Source organism: Heloderma suspectum, chromosome 1 (genome assembly GCF_057233095.1).
Source record: "Heloderma suspectum isolate Gila_16-S chromosome 1, 16-S_ref, whole genome shotgun sequence".
Lineage (NCBI taxonomy): Eukaryota > Metazoa > Chordata > Lepidosauria > Squamata > Helodermatidae > Heloderma > Heloderma suspectum.
The window spans coordinates 365,695,669-365,714,203 of record NC_139458.1 but is presented as its reverse complement, the minus strand read 5'-3'; the positions used below and the strand labels follow the sequence as shown (position 1 = coordinate 365,714,203).

The window sequence follows — 18,535 nt, the reverse complement described above, 5'->3', positions numbered from 1 at the left end:
CACACTTAATTCATACCTGCAAAGTGTAGAATGACATGTTATATGAAATTCCATGATTCTTTTTAGGATGGTTTCCATTTTTATAAAAGACACCAGCTGAGGCTGAAACGTGAAGAGCAATTTCACCTTGGAGTATTTTCTCACCAAACTGCTTTTACCCCTGCAAGGGAAAATATGGGGGGTAAGCAGCTTGTAGATGGCTAGATAGCATCACTGATGCAATGAATATGGACTTGAGTACGCTCCGGGAGAGAGCGGAGGACAGGAAGGCCTGACGTGCTATGGTCCATGGGGTCACAAAGAGTCGGACACGACTGAACAACAACAAAGCGGCTTGTGGGGGAAAGTAGCTTGGTGGGAAAACAGCCCAAGGAGAAATAATTAAACAGTCCCTCTGCCCCTACACTGGTCTCCCCCAGCAAATTCCAGCCTTGGTAACTGAATTTTATAAATAACTATTCCTGAAAAGCATCACAGAACTACATGTAATGTGTAGTTCAGTCCTGACTCTCCACTTGTAGGTGATGGCAGCCGGGCAGACAATAACTGCCCAGGAAAGTGATTTTGGGGTCATGTTGCTCAGCTCAAGGAAAATGGCAACTTAGTGTACAGTGGTTATTAAAAAGGCAAATTCCACGCTTTGGAGAAGGATCAAAAATAAAACTGGTGATATCATAATGCCTTTCTACAAATCTATGGCAACAGCACGCTTGGAATACTGTGCATAGTCCGAGTAACCAGATCTCATAAAGCATATACGGGCAATCCACAGGATACATGTGGCCCTTGTGCATTCTCTGTGTGGTCCACCATCCCCAGCATGTCCTACCCACTTCCCCCTGCACCTGATCAGCTATCAGCTGAGTGGCAGGAACAGATTGCTGTTTCCTGCTGCTAATGCGATCTTGAGCAAAAATTCTGAGGAGGAAGGTTAAAGGGCATCTCTACACCAGCCTAAAATCCTGCATTTAAAATGGGGCTTTCTGCTTCCGTTTTAAATGCAGGATCACAACTGACTTCCTTGCGCTCCCTTTCCATGCGCTCCCTTTCCCCCCTCCTTCTCCCCGTATCTGAGTCTTCCACTATCTTTCATTGATCTCGCTCCTCTTCTTGCCGCTTTCTTTTCATGGAGGAAACTGAAGCGGAACACAATGGGGTAATTTGATAGCTCATTATCTGCAATCTATTAAAAAATGGAACAAAGGACATTTAGTGCAGGTGGATCACGGCGTCATGTAAAGAGCCCGCAAACGTCTGTGAAGGAGCAATCTCAATTGCAGGATAAAAGCTCCGTGTGAAGGAGCCCTGCAGCAATCCTGATCAAAACTGCGGTTCCCTCCCTGCTAATAGAAGGGGGGAAACAGTGATCACTTGCAGTTGCTGGTGGGGGAGGCATTAACCTCACCCCCTCCCAACAATCCTGATGTACAGAATGATAGTTCCTTACTGCCAATACCAGCAGAGAAATAGGATTCTTATTCAGAATTGCAGGAGGGAAGGTTAGAGCCTCCCCACACCCTCAGTGTTCCTGATCATGATTGCTCTCTGTGTGTGTAGTTAAAATACGCATAGTTAAACTATGGAATTCACTACCACAACATCTGCTGGATCAGACCAAAGGCCTATGTAGTCCAGCATTCTGTTCCCACAGTGGCCAACCAAATGCCCACAAGCATGCGCCTGAATACCGGTTGCTGGGAAACAGCAGATGGAGATGGCTATTGCTCTCATCTCCTGCTTGTGGATTTCCTGTAGGCATCTGGTTGACTACTGAGGAAACAGAATGCTGTATGGGCCTTTGGTTTAGCTCTTCATGTGATGGTTGATCTCTCCCATTGTGAACACAAGACGTTATCTGTGTACAGTGTTGTTGATTATTAAGACTCCACAACCTTAGGTTGATAGAAACAAAGCATGCCACTGATAATTCACACCTTACAAAGGGAAAAAGAACTTTCAGATGAAATTTGGGATGGACTGGGGGAAGAAAAGGCAGAGGGTCAAAAACGCCCTACGCTTTACATCATTTTCCCCACTGCCACCTGTTTTGCAGTGAAAGCAGTGCTTCTCCCAGCAGCCAGTGGCTGGTGGCCACCATGTTATGTCACAGAGTGCCCCTTGGAAAGACACTGTTATTACATAGTATATTTATCACAGGGCTTTCTGAGACATAAACTTAAGGGCTGTCAGCTGCTAGGAGAAGAACCAGTAAGTTTCTCACACAACATATTGCATTTCCCGCAAACTGCAAGAAATGCCCAGCCATTTTTGCCACTTGTGAATAAGGTGGTAAAAACAGGGGGTGCATTTTGGCTCAGCTCAAAAAGGGATTGCTTTGACCCCACATGTTCTGCTCCTTGCCCTTTGTTAAGTATCACTTTGCTATATACGAACTGCAAGACTGCGAGTAAACCTTGCAGGCTGCCAAGCTCATATTGTAGAGTAAAAGGCTTAAATCTCCTATACACTTTTAAAGCATGACAGTATAAAGCAACTTTTCTGTTTTTACTTTTATGCGTAAGTTATGACCATGACTTGAATATGAATGAACACAAATATTAATTACTTGAGCTGTAATTTCCTTGACTTTACTTTTATCACTGGTTGCTTAATGAGAACGCAGAATGCAGACATTAACATTAGGTATGCCAGAGCTTAAAACATCCTTCCTGAATCCTGGTGGCTCAGGTCAACTATAGCTCCCACCAGCCACAGCCAGCAAGGCCAATGGTCAGGGATGGTGGGAGTTATTGTCTAAAACAACTGGAAGGCACCAGTGATGAAGTCTGGCTTAAAAGTTCAATCTTATACATGTCTACTTGGAAGTAAGTCCCACTGAGTTCAATGGAGCTTACTCCCAGTTAAGTGGGTATAGAATTACAATCTAAATCTACCATCTGGACTTTGAAACATTGGCAGCCATGCTTATCATCAAGAAAGCTCCCTATCCCTGCCACAGAGTCACACCAATGGGAACTTTCCTCCCAATCCAAATAGCAGCTTTGGAATAGCGACTTTAGTCAGACCTGCAGTAGGGAAGGAAAGAGTTATACCGATTTTCACCTGCTGCAATCCTGGTAATTATCATCCCCGCCTCCCAGCAACTGCTACTGGCATGAAAAGAAATGCACATTAAAAGAAAGACACATTTAACATCACATCTAGTTTGGCCCTCTGACCTCAAAGCAAAACTGCACTATTGTACCCCATCCAATGATGTCTGGATTTGTTGACCCAGCTGCTTGTAGATTTTGGTCACTAGATTCATTATGGCTCTTCCTCTAAAGGAAGAGCCATAATGTGAAGAGGGAAGTGTAGAACTAAGCCTCCTGTTAATAGAAGTCTAAGCTTTCCAAAATACTGGCAAAGCTCTAATATTAATAAGTGGACTCAGTATTACGGGTAAAAACTTCAGTGGCATTTACTTTGGTCCTTTGTGATTGCAATGCACCACACAGGTGGTTTTGCTTGGACTTAAGAGCTCATTAAAAATCTTGAATAGTAGGAATAGCACAGTTACCTCCTTTTCTAAGATAAATTAAACAAGTCATGCTCCGCTAAACTAGTATTTGAGGTTTCTTCCTAATCAGTATTTCCTTATTGAGGGTAGGCAATGAGGAAGTCACTTAATTCATCCTCAATGGAAACTTGAAAGAGATGCAAGGACATGGACAATGTATAATGGGGACAACAATATGAACAGGGATGCAGAAACTATAGGATTAGTACTCCTGAGCAGAAGTTATTATGATGCCTCTCTTGCATCTTTGTGTCATTGCAATATAGCTTGCATATTTGTTTCTCTATGTTTTTCACCTTCAGTTTTATAGTCTGCTCTGTAGCTTTATAGCAATTATTAAATATTTTGGTGTAATCAAGAAAAATGTATAGTACAGAAAAAAAGAACCGATTGGTTCAAAATTGGGAAAGGAGTACGACAAGGCTGCATATTGTCACCCTGCTTATTTAACTTATATGCAGAGTACATCATGAGAAATGCCGGGTTGGATGAATCAGAGGTCGGAATTAAGATTGCTGGGAGAATTATCAACAACCTCAGATATGCAGACGATACCACCCTAATGGCAGAAAGCGAAGAGGATCTAAAGAGCCTCTTGTTGAGGGTGAAAGAGGAGAGTGCAAAAGCTGGTTTGAAACTCAACATTAAAAAAACGAAGATCATGGCATCTGGCCCTATCACTTCATGGCATATAGAAGGGGAAGAAATGGAAGCAGTGACAGATTTTACTTTCTTGGGCTCCAAGATCACCGCAGACGGTGACTGTAGCCATGAAATTAAAAGATGCTTGCTCCTTGGGAGGAAAGCTATGGCAAACCTAGACAGCATAGTAAGAAGCAGAGACATCACCTTGCTGACAAAGGTCCGTCTAATCAAAGCTATGGTTTTCCCAGTAGTAATGTATGGCTGTGAGAGCTGGACTATAAGGAAGGCTGAGCGCCGAAGAATTGATGCTTTCGAACTGTGGTGCTGGAGAAGACTCTTACGAGTCCCCTGGACTGCAAGGAGGTCCAGTCAGTCAATCCTAAAGGAAATCAACCTTGAGTGCTCATTGGAAGGACAGATACTGAAGCTGAAGCTCCAATATTTTGGCCACCTAATGCGAAGAGAAAACTCTCTGGAAAAGACCCTGATGCTGGGAAAGACTGAAGGCAAAAGGAGAAAGGGACGGCAGAGGATGAGATGGCTAGATAGCATCACGGATGCAATGAATATGAACTTGAGCACGCTCCGGGAGAGAGCGCAGGACAGGAAGGCCTGGCGTCCTATGGTCCATGGGGTCACGAAGAGTCGGACACGACTGAACGACTGAACAACAACAACAGAAAAAAAGACCAAAGATGGGTTATTTTATCAAGCTGAAGTCTTGATTGAGGGGGACATAAAAATGACAAAACAAGTCCATAGTGGTGGTTTATTAGGAAAACTGAGTGTTCTGGTTGTTGTTGTTTTGCAGTTTCTGGTTTTAGGAATGAATTGGATTTGAGCATTGTGCCACTTCCAACAGACTATGTAATAACTGTAACAAAATTAATTTTTTATGGATTCAACAAATTCATTATTGATTGTTTTCACACTTCCTGTTTTCACTTGGAGAAAGGAGGTATGAATTGCAACTCATGCCATACTTCAAAAGTGTTTTAGGGCACAGTCTTATGTATAGCTAGCTGGGGGATGCTGGGAAGTGTGGGACTTATTTCTGTCTAAGCATGCATAGGATTGTGCCCTTAAACTTTCTTTTCTTTCTTTTTTTACTGTAAAGGGACAATAACGCATTGGTGTCTATAATATCCATTCAACACATTGCAGCAGCAGCAGCAGCAACAACAACAACACTGAAATATCTAAAGTCAGGTCAAATCATGGCCTGTGTGTAGCCATTATCTTTAAGCACCAAGCAAGGGCACAAAGAGGAGGAGCAGGTGATCCAAGGCTACTCTGCTCTTCCCTGCCCTCTAAACTCACTCAATACAGATATCCATTTCCCAGCTTCCACATCCTTATTTTATTGTGACTGCCAGGAGCGCCCTTGCTGCCTCCTGAAATCCTCAAGTAGCCAGAATCAACACGCAGACGATAGGGCTCTTTTCCAAAGCTTTATTTCCATTCAACCTAATGACGCTTACAGATGCTAACTGCATGAGCCTAATCAGGGAAACTTAAGAGAGCTGCCTACTAGGGGTTTCTAGCTTTAGTGAATCAGTTGATCTCCACTTGGAGGGTAAAGGCGGGAAGCCTCTGAATTTAACAGCTAGGAGGTGAAAGTCCACCCCTTTCCCATGGGGCATCAGGGCGCAGCTGTTGACATCACGCCAAGCAGGCTGAGCGCCTCCTCTCGGTGCCCTCCATCTCCCGCTTGTCCCTGCGCCAGCGCCTAGCATCCTGAAGCTCCAGTTGACCCTCCTCCTGCCTGCCAGGGTTGCTACCACTCTCAGGAATGTGAGCAGGGAGGGACTCTCCCTCCGGTGGTGCCTCTGAACAGCACGCGGGTTCCTCTCCTACCATTTCTGTCTCTTCCTCAGAATCAGAACTGCTTTGGGGCTCTATGGGCTCCGATCCAACCCTGACAGTGACTATAAATTGCGACACAACACTGGACTAGCAAATGGTATGCCTCACACTAAATATATATTTGCTTGCACAACAAACCTTAGGGTTGTACCATTAATACAAGTGTGGTGTGGTGGTGACAGTATTGGGACTGAGATCCGGGAAATCCAGGTTCTAGTCCCCACTCAGCCATGGAAGCTCACTGGGTGACTTTGGACCAGTCACAAACTCTCAGCCCAAACTACCTCACCGGGTTGTTGTTGTGAGGATAAAACGGAGAGGAGAAGGAGGAGTATAATGTAAGCCGCCTTGGGTTCCTTGCAAGAGGAAAAAAGGCAGGATATAAATGCAATAAATAATAAATAAATAAATAATACAGTTGGGTGATATACATATGAAACACTCCAAGTGATACACTTAGGAAGTCTTAATTTCAAGATATACTAACACAGTTGCAAGATGGTGTTTTTTCTGAAGATGTCCTTAATGACACTGTAGTGCATTCAAAAGCACACAAAAACATTTGCGTATGCATTTCTCTACACCCTATAGCTATCAGATTCCCAGAAGATCAGCAACAGCTGGCCTGCAGGTTACTTTCCAACAGGTGGCAGATGGTGAGGCTGTTTGGTTCCCAGCCCCAGGTGCTAGAGGACGCTTGCTTATTACTGCCCTGTCCTGAATGACCCACAATGTTATTTTAAAAACAACATAAGGAATTCCTAATCTGAGTACAACAGTGTGCTCTAGAGTTCACCTCATACTATGGGAATATTTCCACAAGGAAATATCTAGCTGCTTGCAAAGTATTAATGTGTGACCATATTATGATGCTTCACATCATTTTCATGTTTATTTGCTTGGACAGCTTACCAAATTAATGTTCTGGGACATGCAAAGCAGCGGAAACAGAAAATGGTAGGAAAGCAATGGAAAATATTTATGAAACACAAATTTAATCATTCCAAAATCCATGGTCAAGCAATACCTTTATTAAGACCAACCAAATATGCATAAAATTGTGGGAAAGCTTTAATTATGATTAGTTTAGCTTTTTTACCATTATTAGTTTAAGATTCCAATTCTGAACATCTTTACTTGGAAATCTCAGGGTGCAATCCTATGCATGTTTAGACAGAAAAAGTCCTACAACTCTCAGCAATCCCAGCCAGCCATGGCTGGGGAATGCTGGGAGTTGTAGGATTTTTTCTGCCTAAACATGCATAAGATTGCTCCCTAATTGATTTAACAAATCCTACTTTCTAGTAAGTACACTGTAACACACCATGTCCTTTTTAAATGTTACTGAATTTATTCCAACTTAAAAACTAGAGTGACTCTAGATGGATAAAACTTTTTTTTTAAGTTTACAAAAGCCTGACCAATGCTGAAAGCAGATTAGATTTCTATGGCTTAGACCCAAAGAAAAAGACCCAGTCACATATGTTGCCAAACTCACAAATTGAATTCATTAGAGCCCAAGCCAATGTCAAAGGAAACTGGCACTTGAACTTGCCACATTTCTATCGTTCTAGTCTACAACGGATCTCACACCCAACTGCTCAACATAAATATGCAGAACTGCCAACTGCCCCAAAATCTTTTTCTTCCTCTGTGCTCCTGTCCTTTGTGCTCTACTGTATGTGGAAAAGTGAATAACATTGCTTCTTCTTCCACTGCTAATTTCCGCATGGCAATTCTAGTGGTTGCAATTAAGTGGAGGTGAATCTGTCTGTCTTCCCCCAAGGGACACCGGACAGGTATCAGCAGTTTTCATAGGCAGAGTTGTTTCAGATGTTCTGGCTTCCATCCAAATCTTCCTATTGACACCCAGAACAACAGTCCTTGATTTTTTTCAAATGATCTTGAGCTAGTGTCCAAAACATTATCATAGTAAAGTCAAATGGACAAAACAAAGCATGACACATATAGTACGGTATTATAATCTTTCTTAAAAATGACATTCCAAAATGACATAAGCAAAGTAATGTTTAAGTATAACATGAAAAAATGTATCTCAGCAGTATGATTCAACATTTACCAGCACTGAATTCCAACAAATAATTATAGTTGTAAATAATCTGATAGTGTTACTAGATCTTCTGTTGATATACACTCCACCAAATTAAAAAGATTTCAAAAACCAGATGTCGTATGGGAGGTGCTGTAGCCCTGTGCTTTGCATGCAGAATGTCCCAAGTTCAGTCCCCAGAATCTCCAGGTAGGATGAGGAAAGAATCCTGCCTGAAACCCCAGAGAAATGTTATCACTCAGTGTTGACAATAACTGAGCTGGATGGATACCTGGGCTCCATCTACATGAGCCATTTGCTCTGGGGCTGCTGCAGTCCAAGGACTTTTGGGACATACGTGCCAAACCGTGGTTTTCACTGGGAAAATGTGGATTTCCACAGAGGCATTTAGCTGCAATTTTTTTTGCTTGCTGTGGCTTTATAGTGGTTGCTGCGCTGTCTGTCCCTTCCTCAAACTGGCTTTGCAGTTTGCAGTGGGTGTGGGGGAGGCATGCTTAGTGATTTAGTCACTCTGTGGTGCCTTTTCACGCCTCCCCGTTCCTCGCTCTTCCTTTGCAGCTGCGCAGTAACAGAGAGGTACACCCAAAGCTCAGAGGGATCCATTTTGGAATAATGGGTGGGCACGTATCTCTCACGTGGGCACGCCCCTTCACATGTGCGAACCATCACAAGAGTGTGGGGCTGGAGGACTGCCGCTGTGATTGTGTACAAAATGCTGGCATGGTAACGAAGGAGCAGACTACCCACATCTTACTGAAGAGGAAGAGACAGACACAAAAGAACACCTAAAATACAAAACAGCCACTAAAACCTGAAGTGTCACACCCCCATCCTCATGTGGCTGCACAGCTGCACATGTAAATATAATGGTAAATAAAAAGAGCAGTGTGACTGCCACAGTTTACTTCACTTTAATGGCCATGTGCCAGGGCACAGCGGATTTTCCCATTGGAGAAGTCCGCAGTAAATCGCGCATGTACTGCAGCAGAAGCTAATTCACAGCTGCAATGCTGTGCAGTTACGATGGAACATCGAAAGTGGTGCCGTGTAGATGGTCCCCTAGTCTGACTCACTATAAGGCAGCTTCCTGTGTTTCAGTATTACTTGTTGTGGATGTTCACACTGCAATTAAGCTTTGCTTACAATTAGTTTTCAAAGACAAATTTTAAATCCCAGAAAACAGGGTATAATTGAGCCACTGACATGACCTTTCTTATTTCAGCAAAACTATCCACAGTTGCTCAACATGAAGTCAATTGGACTATTAGTCATCATGTCAGAAAGGAGCATTAATATCAGAAGCTGGCCCTCCCATAAGGTGCAATCTGGCAGAAACACCAATAAACATATTTCTCTTAACTGACAATAGGGCTATTCCTAAGACAAGGTACTGCTCATTTTAAGGCTGAAGAAACAAAGTCTGCAAGGTAGTAATAATTATCACAGATGTACACAGCAAGTCAGTTTTTGCTAACAAAGCTAAAAGTACCAACACTTTATCCAAGAAGTTGTATTCTCTCAGGTGTCTTTCAGTAATTTCTTGAAGAACTGGGAATGCTTTATGAACTGTAAAACCCTGCATAGCATGTATCCAATGTCTCTCTCATTTTATTATTATAAAGTGCTTCTCTGTCAGATAACAGAGGGATCAGCATATCAGAAAATTTATTAATTAACATGCTGTGTCATGAAAGCTACACCTTCACCTCAAGGGAGCTTTGCAACACACACATGCACACACAAAATACTCCTGAAATCCTTTAGAATAATCCACCCCAACCCTATAATTGTGTGAAATTCTGATACTATAAACGATATTGGGACCATATAGATGGAAAATAGATTTGAGCATATAAGGAATTATCCTCTTGATGTTACGTTCAAGATTATTTGAATCTCAAGGTCCAAGAACTTGCATATTAATATACTAAAGCAGAGAATGCATGTTCTATAAATAAAGCTGTTGCCAGTGAATGTATTAAAGGCTTCTAAGGGTACCTTGACATCAAGGACATGTTTATGCTACTATTACGATAGTATTTTTTGAACTTGTGGATATTGTTTTTAGGTCTAAAGTAGAAAGCAGCCCTTTAAAAGTCAAATTAAAAACAGTAGTATTTATGAAAATTGTTTAGCCTCTCTCTCAAAAAAAATAGTAATTACCATGACAGCACACAATATACAAATCTCAAAATACAGAATATAAAATTAAATAGATCATGAATTTTCAGGGGGAAACTTAGGTTCATGAACATAAAAGTATTAAAAGCTTTCTTGAAAACAGGCTCAACACCTTCTCAAGGCACAAACAGCAGAACTGAAGAAGGCCTCTTTCAGGATAGAGTTCTGTCGCACGGGTCCACCACCAAGGAGGCTATGTTCCATCCAGTGCTAGAGATAACAGTGACACCTGGAGCAAAGCCTCCTCTGAAGATCTCAATGAACTGGCAGGCTTATTCAGGACCCAAGTTGTATATGGCTTTGGAGGTCACCAGTAGCAACAGCTTTAATTATGCCTAAAAAGTACAATCAGCCAATGCCATTGCAATTGTCATAGTACATACTACTAGCAGTGACTTGGACATTGACTCAGAAGAAGAGGGTCTGACAGTAGTACCACTCACAGAAGAACCAGATCTGGAGCCTGACACTGAGCTTGAATCTAGCAACCAGGGACCACTGGAATCTGAACCTCCCAAGCCAGGACCCCCCAGAAACTGCAGATCAAGGAACCAGCATCTTTGCTCACAGAGGCCTTGAGTGCCAGATCTGCTCACCACACATAGGCAATATGCCTGGCATTAAGCAATGGAGAGACAATGGAGTGCCAAGCTCCAGGTCAGAAGCCTGTTCCTGTCCCAACAAGAGGACAGAGCCTGGGTAGGGTAGTCAGGCTGACTGGACTATATAAGATAAAAATACGTTGTCTCCTTTCTGGGACCTGTCCAGGATTCCGAAGTACCTATCTCTGACCACTCTTGCTTTCTGATATGTTACCTCCTTCCCTGTCAGTCCCCTGTTCTAGCTGTTTGCTCTGATCCCCTGCTGACCTGCTTCCACTATAGGTTCTTCTTGGCCAGGAGTGGAAAGTAATTGCAGATGCCTCATAGTGTTCTACTGTCCCACTCCAGAACATAGGAAGAGTTCAGACCAAAGAACAGACCAAGGTCCATGTAGTCCAAGATTCTGTTCACACAGTGGTCAACCAGCCAACCCAGTGGGAAGCTCACAAATAGGACATGAGTGCAATTGCACCCTTCTGGTCATGTTCCTCAGCAACTGCTGTACATTGGCACATTCTCTGATACTGGAGGTAAGGTATAGCCATCACAGCTCGTAGCCACTGACAGCCGTATCCTGCATGAATTTTAAGCCATCCAAAGTGGTGGTCATCACTACATCTTGTGGCAGTGAATTCCATAGTTTAACTATGCACTGTGAGAAGAAGTATTTCCTTTTATCTGTCCTGAATTTCCATCCAGTCAGCTTCATGGGATGATCTCAGGTTCCAGTCTTATGAGACAGGGAGAAAAATGTTACTCTATCCACATTCTCCATACCATGTATAATTTTGTACACCTCTATCATGTCTCACTCACCATTTCTAGGCTAAGCCATCCCAGGCACTGCAACCTTTCCTCATAAGGGAGTTGCTCCAGCCCCTTGATAATTTTAGTTGCTCTTTTCAGAAAATAAGCAGGCAGCTAGTTATCTTCACCAGCAAGGAGCAAGTCCACATTGAGTGCATTACAGAAGTTGAGCTATGTTTCAAAACAATGGGTGGTAGTTGCCAGGTCCCTGTGCTACAGGAAAGGGTGTAGCAGCTGTTTCTTCCAGTGAACATAATAGGTGATGAAAGCAGTAACCAAAAATGAATTGTAATAATCCAAACTAATGCAGGGCTGAAAAGAACCCCTGGGATGCAAATTTGCTCAGTTACAGGGGGCAAAGCCCATCTAAGAACCCCAGCTGTCATCATTTACACTTTCTTTGCATTGAATTACAACCCATGCATCCTCATCCAGCTGCCAGACCCTGGCTCAGGCGGGAACTTCTGCTCCTGGATCTTGATAGAAAAACAGAACTAGACATCATCAGCATATAAATGACAGCTCATTCCAAACCTTAGACAATCTCAGCCAGTGGCTTCATGTAGATATCTAAATACAAAATTGTGACACTCCATAGGTCATTTTCCATGGGTCTGAATAAACACTTATTCAGATATTTCATATGAACGACACCTGGATGAGTACGTCTGAGTTGATGGGATGGCTCTTGCACAAGCAAGCTGCACTAATATTGAATGCACAATATCCAGGCCTCTCACCTGGGGACATGGAATCTCCTGAACATCTGAGTTGATGGGATGGCTCTTGCACAAGCAAGCTGCACTAATATGGAATGCACAATATCCAGGCCTCTCACCTGGGGACATGGAATCTCCTGAATCTCTCCATGTAGAGAGAAAGGAAAACAGGTGCATGATTGTGTTTCCTTCTAGGCAATCAGAAGTATGTTGTTGTTGTGCACCATGCAGATGCACAAAAACCAAAACATGAGTTTATGCATTTCTTATAGAAAAGTCCCAAAACTAAAGGGACCCCCGCCCCTGCATTTCTGCAAGCTAGAAACCCATACTATCTGTAACTATCAGTGCTCTGAGATATCAAATAAATATTTTTGTCAAATTTTGAAAACATGAAAAGACTAATCATGAGCCGTGTAGTGTTGCGAGCCATAGTAACTGACATACACATTTAACTGCTGGGTTAAAATTATCCTATAAAAATTATTTGAAGTATTTAAAATACAGTAAGAGTGAAGAGGCTGGGCCAAAGCCGAAAGGACACGCAGCTGTGGATGTGTCTGGTGGTGAAAAGAAAATCCGATGCTGTAAAGAACAATATTGTTTAGGAACCTGGAATGTAAGATCAATGAATCAAGGTAAGCTGGAGGTGGTCAAACATGAGATGGCAAGATTGAACATCGACATCTTGGGAATCAGCAAACTAAAATGGACAGGCATGGGCGAATTTAATTCAGCTGACCATCATATCTACTACTGTGGGAAAGAATCCCTTAGAAGAAATGGAGTAGCACTCATAGTCAACAAAAGGGTGGGAAAAGCAGTATTGGGGTACAATCTCAAAAACGATAGAATGATCTCAGTACGAATCCAAGGCAAACCATTCAACATCACAGTAATTCAAGTCTATACCCCAACCACTGAGGCCGAAGAAGCTGAAGTTGATCGGTTCTATGAAGACCTACAACACCTTCTAGAACTAACACCAAAAAAAGATGTCCCCTTCATCATAGGGGATTGGAATGCTAAAGTAGGAAGTCAAGAAATCACCGGGATAACAGGCAAGCATGGCCTTGGTGTACAAAATGAAGCAGAACAAAGGCTAATAGAGTTTTGCCAAGAGAACACGCTGATCATAGCAAACACTCTTTTCCAACAGCACAAGAGGCGACTCTACACATGGACATCACCAGATGGTCAATATCGAAATCAGATTGATTATGTCCTTTGCAGCCAAAGAAGGAGAAGCTCTATACAGTCAGTAAAAACAAGACCTGGATCTGACTGTGGCTCAGATCATGAGCTTCTTATTGCAAAATTTCGGCTTAAATTGAAGAACGTAGGAAAAACCACTAAACCATTCAGGTATGACCTAAATCATATCCCTTATGAATATACAGTGGAGGTGACGAATAGATTTAAGGGATTAGACTTGATAGACAGAGTGCCTCAGGAACTATGGACGGAGGTCCGTAACATTGTTCAGGAGGCAGCAACTCAATCCATCCCAAAGAAAAAGAAATGCAAGAAAGCAAAGTGGCTGTCTGAGGAGGCTTTACAAGTAGCTGAGGAAAGAAGGGAAGTGAAAAGCAAGGGAGAAAGGGGAAGATATATCCAACTGAATGCAGAGTTCCAGAGAATAGCAAGGAAAGACAAGAAGGCCTTCTTAAACGAACAATGCAAAGAAATCGAAGAAAACAATAGAATAGGAAAGACTAGAGATCTCTTCAAGAAAATCAGAGACCTCAAGGGAACGTTTTGTGCAAAGACGGGCATGATCAAGGACAAAGAAGGCAGGGACCTAACAGAAGCAGATGAGATTAAGAAGAGGTGGAAAGAATACACAGAAGAACTATACCGGAAAGATCTGAATGTCCCTGATAGCCATGATAGTGCAGTCACTGAACTTGAGCTGGACATTCTCAAGAGTGAAGTCAAGTGGGCCTTAGGAAGCATTACTAACAACAAAGCTAGTGGAGATGACAGTATTCCAGCTGAGCTATTTAAAATCCTAAAAGATGATGCTGTTAAAGTGCGGCACTCAATATGCCAACACATTTGGAACACTCAACAGTGGCCACAAGACTGGAAAAGGTCAGTTTACATTCCAATTCCAAAGAAGGGCAATGCCAAAGAGTGTTCAAACTACCATACAATTGCGCTCATTTCACATGCCAGCAAGGTGATGCTCAAAATCCTACAAGCTAGGCTTCAGCAGTATGTGAACCGAGAAATACCGGAAGTACAAGCTGGGTTTCGAAGAGGCAGAGGAACTAGAGATCAAATCGCCAACATTCGCTGGATCATGGAGAAAGCAAGAGAATTGCAGAAAAACGTCTATTTCTGCTTCATTGACTACGCTAAAGCCTTTGATTGTGTGGATCACAAAAAACTCTGGCAAATTCTTAAAGAGATGGGAATACCAGACCACCGTACTTGTCTTCTGAGAAACCTGTACAAGGGTCAAGAAGCGACAGTAAGAACCGGACAAGGAACAACCGATTGGTTCAAAATTGGGAAAGGAGTATGACAAGGCTGTATATTGTCGCCCTGCTTATTTAATTTATATGCAGAGTACATCATGAGAAACGCTGGGTTGGATGAATCACAGGTTGGAATTAAGATTGCCAGGAGAATTATCAACAACCTCAGATATGCAGACGATACCACTCTAATGGCAGAAAGCGAAGAGGATCTAAAGAGCCTCTTGTTGAGGGTGAAAGTGGAGAGTGCAAAAGCTGGTTTGAAACTCAACATTTACAAAACTAAAATCATGGCATCTGGCCTCATCACTTCCTGGCATATAGAAGGGGAAGAAATGGAAGCAGTGACAGATTTTATTTTCTTGGGCTCCAAGATCACCGCAGATGGTGACTGTAGCCATGAAATTAAAAGACGCTTGCTCCTTGGGAGGAAAGCTATGGCAAACCTAGACAGCATAGTAAGAAGCAGAGACATCACCTTGCCGACAAACGTTCATATCATCAAAGCTATGGTTTTCCCAGTAGCAACGTATGGCTGTGAGAGCTGGACTATAAGGAAGGCTGAGCGCCAAAGAATCGATGCTTTCGAACTCTGGTGCTGGAGAAGACTCTTACGAATCCCCTGGACTGCAAGGAGGTCAAATCAGTCCATCCTAAAGGAAATCAACCCTGACTGCTCATTGGAAGGACAGATACTGAAGCTGAAGCTCCAATATTTTGGCCACCTAATGTGAAGAGAAAAATCTCTGGAAAATACCCTGATGCTGGGAAAGATTGGAGGCAAAAGGAGAAGGGGACGGCAGAGGATGAGATGGCTAGATAGCATCACCAATGCAATGAATATGGACTTGAGCACACTCTGGGAGAGAGCGCAGAACAGGAAGGCCTGGCGTGCTATGGTCCATGGGGTCATGAAGAGTTGGACACGACTGAACGACTTAACAACAACAACAATTTAATGTATTCTCACAAATATTTAAGTCTGTGCATGAGAACTTACTTCACAAACAAGAGTGATTAATATATTTCACTCATTGCATTAAAACACAAAAGAGCTGTACATTAGTACTAAAATTAACATAATTAGCACTAAAGCACGAACAGCCCTCTTGCCTTAGATTAATACAATACGTACTAAATCAGGATAGCAGAAGATGAAAGCAATTCATTAAATCATCCAGCTGTAAGCCATTTTCCTGCACTATAATCCAAGATCAATGCCTTGTATTAAAGATTCAAACTTCAGTCACCTTTTAATGTAACAGCTTTTCTTTTCTTTCTTAAAAATGGAGGCTTTATGCCACGGTGACCTTTTACAAAATTCACATTTTTATTCCAGCTTGAACACTAAACTGAAATCCTTTCCCCAATCTAAAGAATTATGTTCTATATAATAATCACCATTCTCCCCCACAACCAGAAAGTTCAGCTGATCAAGCCTTTTATAAATTTGCATTTAACTCATCACGATGTCACAAGGTTTAAAAACACAAGGCACAGATGCACAAAGAAAGAGGTCATTTTCCCCCCACCAATCCTCTATCAGCCTCATCACTCACTGAAAAAATGAATACAAGAAGTATATGGCACACACAAAGTAATCAGACCGAAAGAAAGAAAAGGAGTGATAGGAGCAGCAGCAAATTAGCCAAAGCACAAAGGGGATTTCTAATCTACTTTAATAATACAAGATGAGAAATTCCATTGCCAGGGTCTGCCACCTAGGAGAAGATTTACAGGGTTAATTCCAGAGTACAACCTAAAGCCCTTCCTCACACACCCCTAGGCAGCTTGAAAGGAGGCTGCTCATGGTGACAGAAAGTTGGTGGGGAGGGGGTGGGATAGAGAGCATGGTGGCTGCTGGAGGGAGAAATCGATAAACCAGGGACTTACTTTTGTAGCTGGCAGCCCAGGGCTGATAGCCGTAATAGCCGGTAATCCGCAGAATCCTTTCCTCGATGGAAGTGAGTCCCACGGAAGCACTGGTGAGATCTTCCATAGATCGGGACCATTTCAAATCCTCTTTGATAGCCTCATCCACCACTAGGTATTTGAGCTGCCGGAGTTGAGGGCTTATGTCTGACAGCCTCCGGGGGCTGACATCTGGAGATCTCCTCATGCCACTAGAAAGAAGGGGGGGGGCAAAAAAAGGATGTAATAAACGCAAGTGCTGGCGGGATCACCATGGCAAGGTATTAATAATGTAAGAAATGCACTCACAAGGAATGTCAGGCAGCTGAGGAGGGGGAAATGAGGAGGGCACAGACACAAAGGGAAAGAATCTCCTTAGTAGATTTCCTTTTACACCCGCCTTCCCCAACCTGGTGCCCTCCAGCTGTTTTGAACTACAATTCCACAGCATGCCAGACCACTGGCCATGGGAGTCGAAGTCCAAAACATCTGGAGGGCACTAGGTTGGGGTGGAGTATAATACAGCCCCCTCCCCTGGAGGAAAGCGCCTTTTAAAAGCACTCCAGAGCAGAACCCGGGGATACCTCACGGCATCCCGAGAGGGCTAGAGATGCTGAGGGAGGGAGATCCACCTCCACTCCCGACCGAGCTAGTAACGAAGGCTCCGGGCGAACTTGAAGTCCTTCCCCGCCAAAACCACAATCACCCCCCCCCCCCGCGCCTTCTTGTTCCTGATACCCAGAAACGAGTAGAACAGAGGAGCGCCGGGAAAGGGGGGGGGGGCTGAAAACTTTGCTGGCGGTGGTCCTCACGCACAGAGCCACGGCTCTGGCAGCCCGGGGAGGGGGCGGCTTTGGCGCCCAGCCCCCGCTGTGGTTTCCTCTTGGAGGGAGCGGCGAGCGGCCGCGCGAGCTGCTAGCCGAGCAAGTCGCGCTGCCACCGCGGCAAGGAGGAGCCTCCCCCCCCCCCGCCGGGGCGCTCCTCGCTCGGTCCGTCGCTCACTCACATCGCAACGGCCTTGCCCCTCGTCGCGCCGTTGGGAAACTCCCGAATCCCCATAGGGAAGAGCAGCGGGCCGGCGGGGGCTCCCAGGCTTCGAGGAAGGCGCAGCCGCCCTGGGCTGACCGACACGCCACACGCGGGAGGGAGGCGGCGAGGGGAGCGGCGCCCGCGCGGGTCGCGGCGGCGGGAAGAGACAGAGGGACGCGGCCGGGCGGGCGGGCGGGCGGCGCTTGTGCCACGGCAGAGTTTGGGGCGCCCGGCCGCCGAGGGGGAGCAAGAGCGGCTGCTGCCTGCGCGCGAGCCCGCCGTCGTGCCCGGCGCAGGCGAGGCGTTGGCTCCTGGCTGCAACCTGCTGTCGCCGCTGCCGCTGCCGCTGCTGCGTATGGAGCAGCGAAGGAGGAGAGGCACGCTCCCCGCTCCGCGCGCAGGCAGCCGCTCTCCGCCGCCGCCTTCCCTCGCTTTTCCCGGAGGGGGAGCCCGCTCTCCCTCTCCTCCGCTTTCCTCCCGGCCGCGAGATTCGCGCGGCGGCCGACAGGGGGCGCTCGGGGCCGCTGTGCGGAAGGGAGTCCTCGGTTCGGTTGTCTTGGAGGGAAAGGCGGAGGGGAAGAGGCGGCCTGCTCAGCTGGGGCTACAGCGCCTTTTCGCTTTCGTTTTTACGCGGCGCTTTGTGTTTTTGTGTTTGATACAAAAACGTTTTATACTTTTATTTTCGGACCGGGCTGACCACG

The 18,535-nt window shown here is 44.5% G+C and overlaps 1 protein-coding gene across 1 annotated transcript in view; it reads right to left on the bottom strand.

The window, feature by feature from the left end:
• The window catches only part of SLC35F3 (solute carrier family 35 member F3), a 240,789-nt gene extending 222,509 nt beyond the window's left edge, over positions 1–18,280 (bottom strand). Inside the window, exons 1-2 of the mRNA XM_084828152.1 lie at positions 17,812–18,280; positions 16,788–17,017 (exon numbers count right to left, since the gene is read on the bottom strand). Of these exons, the coding sequence (XP_084684278.1) occupies positions 16,788–17,017; positions 17,812–17,864 (283 nt within the window). The 5' untranslated portion in view covers positions 17,865–18,280. The remainder of the gene's footprint in view (positions 1–16,787; positions 17,018–17,811) is intronic.
• Between the last annotated feature and the right edge of the window lie 255 nt (positions 18,281–18,535).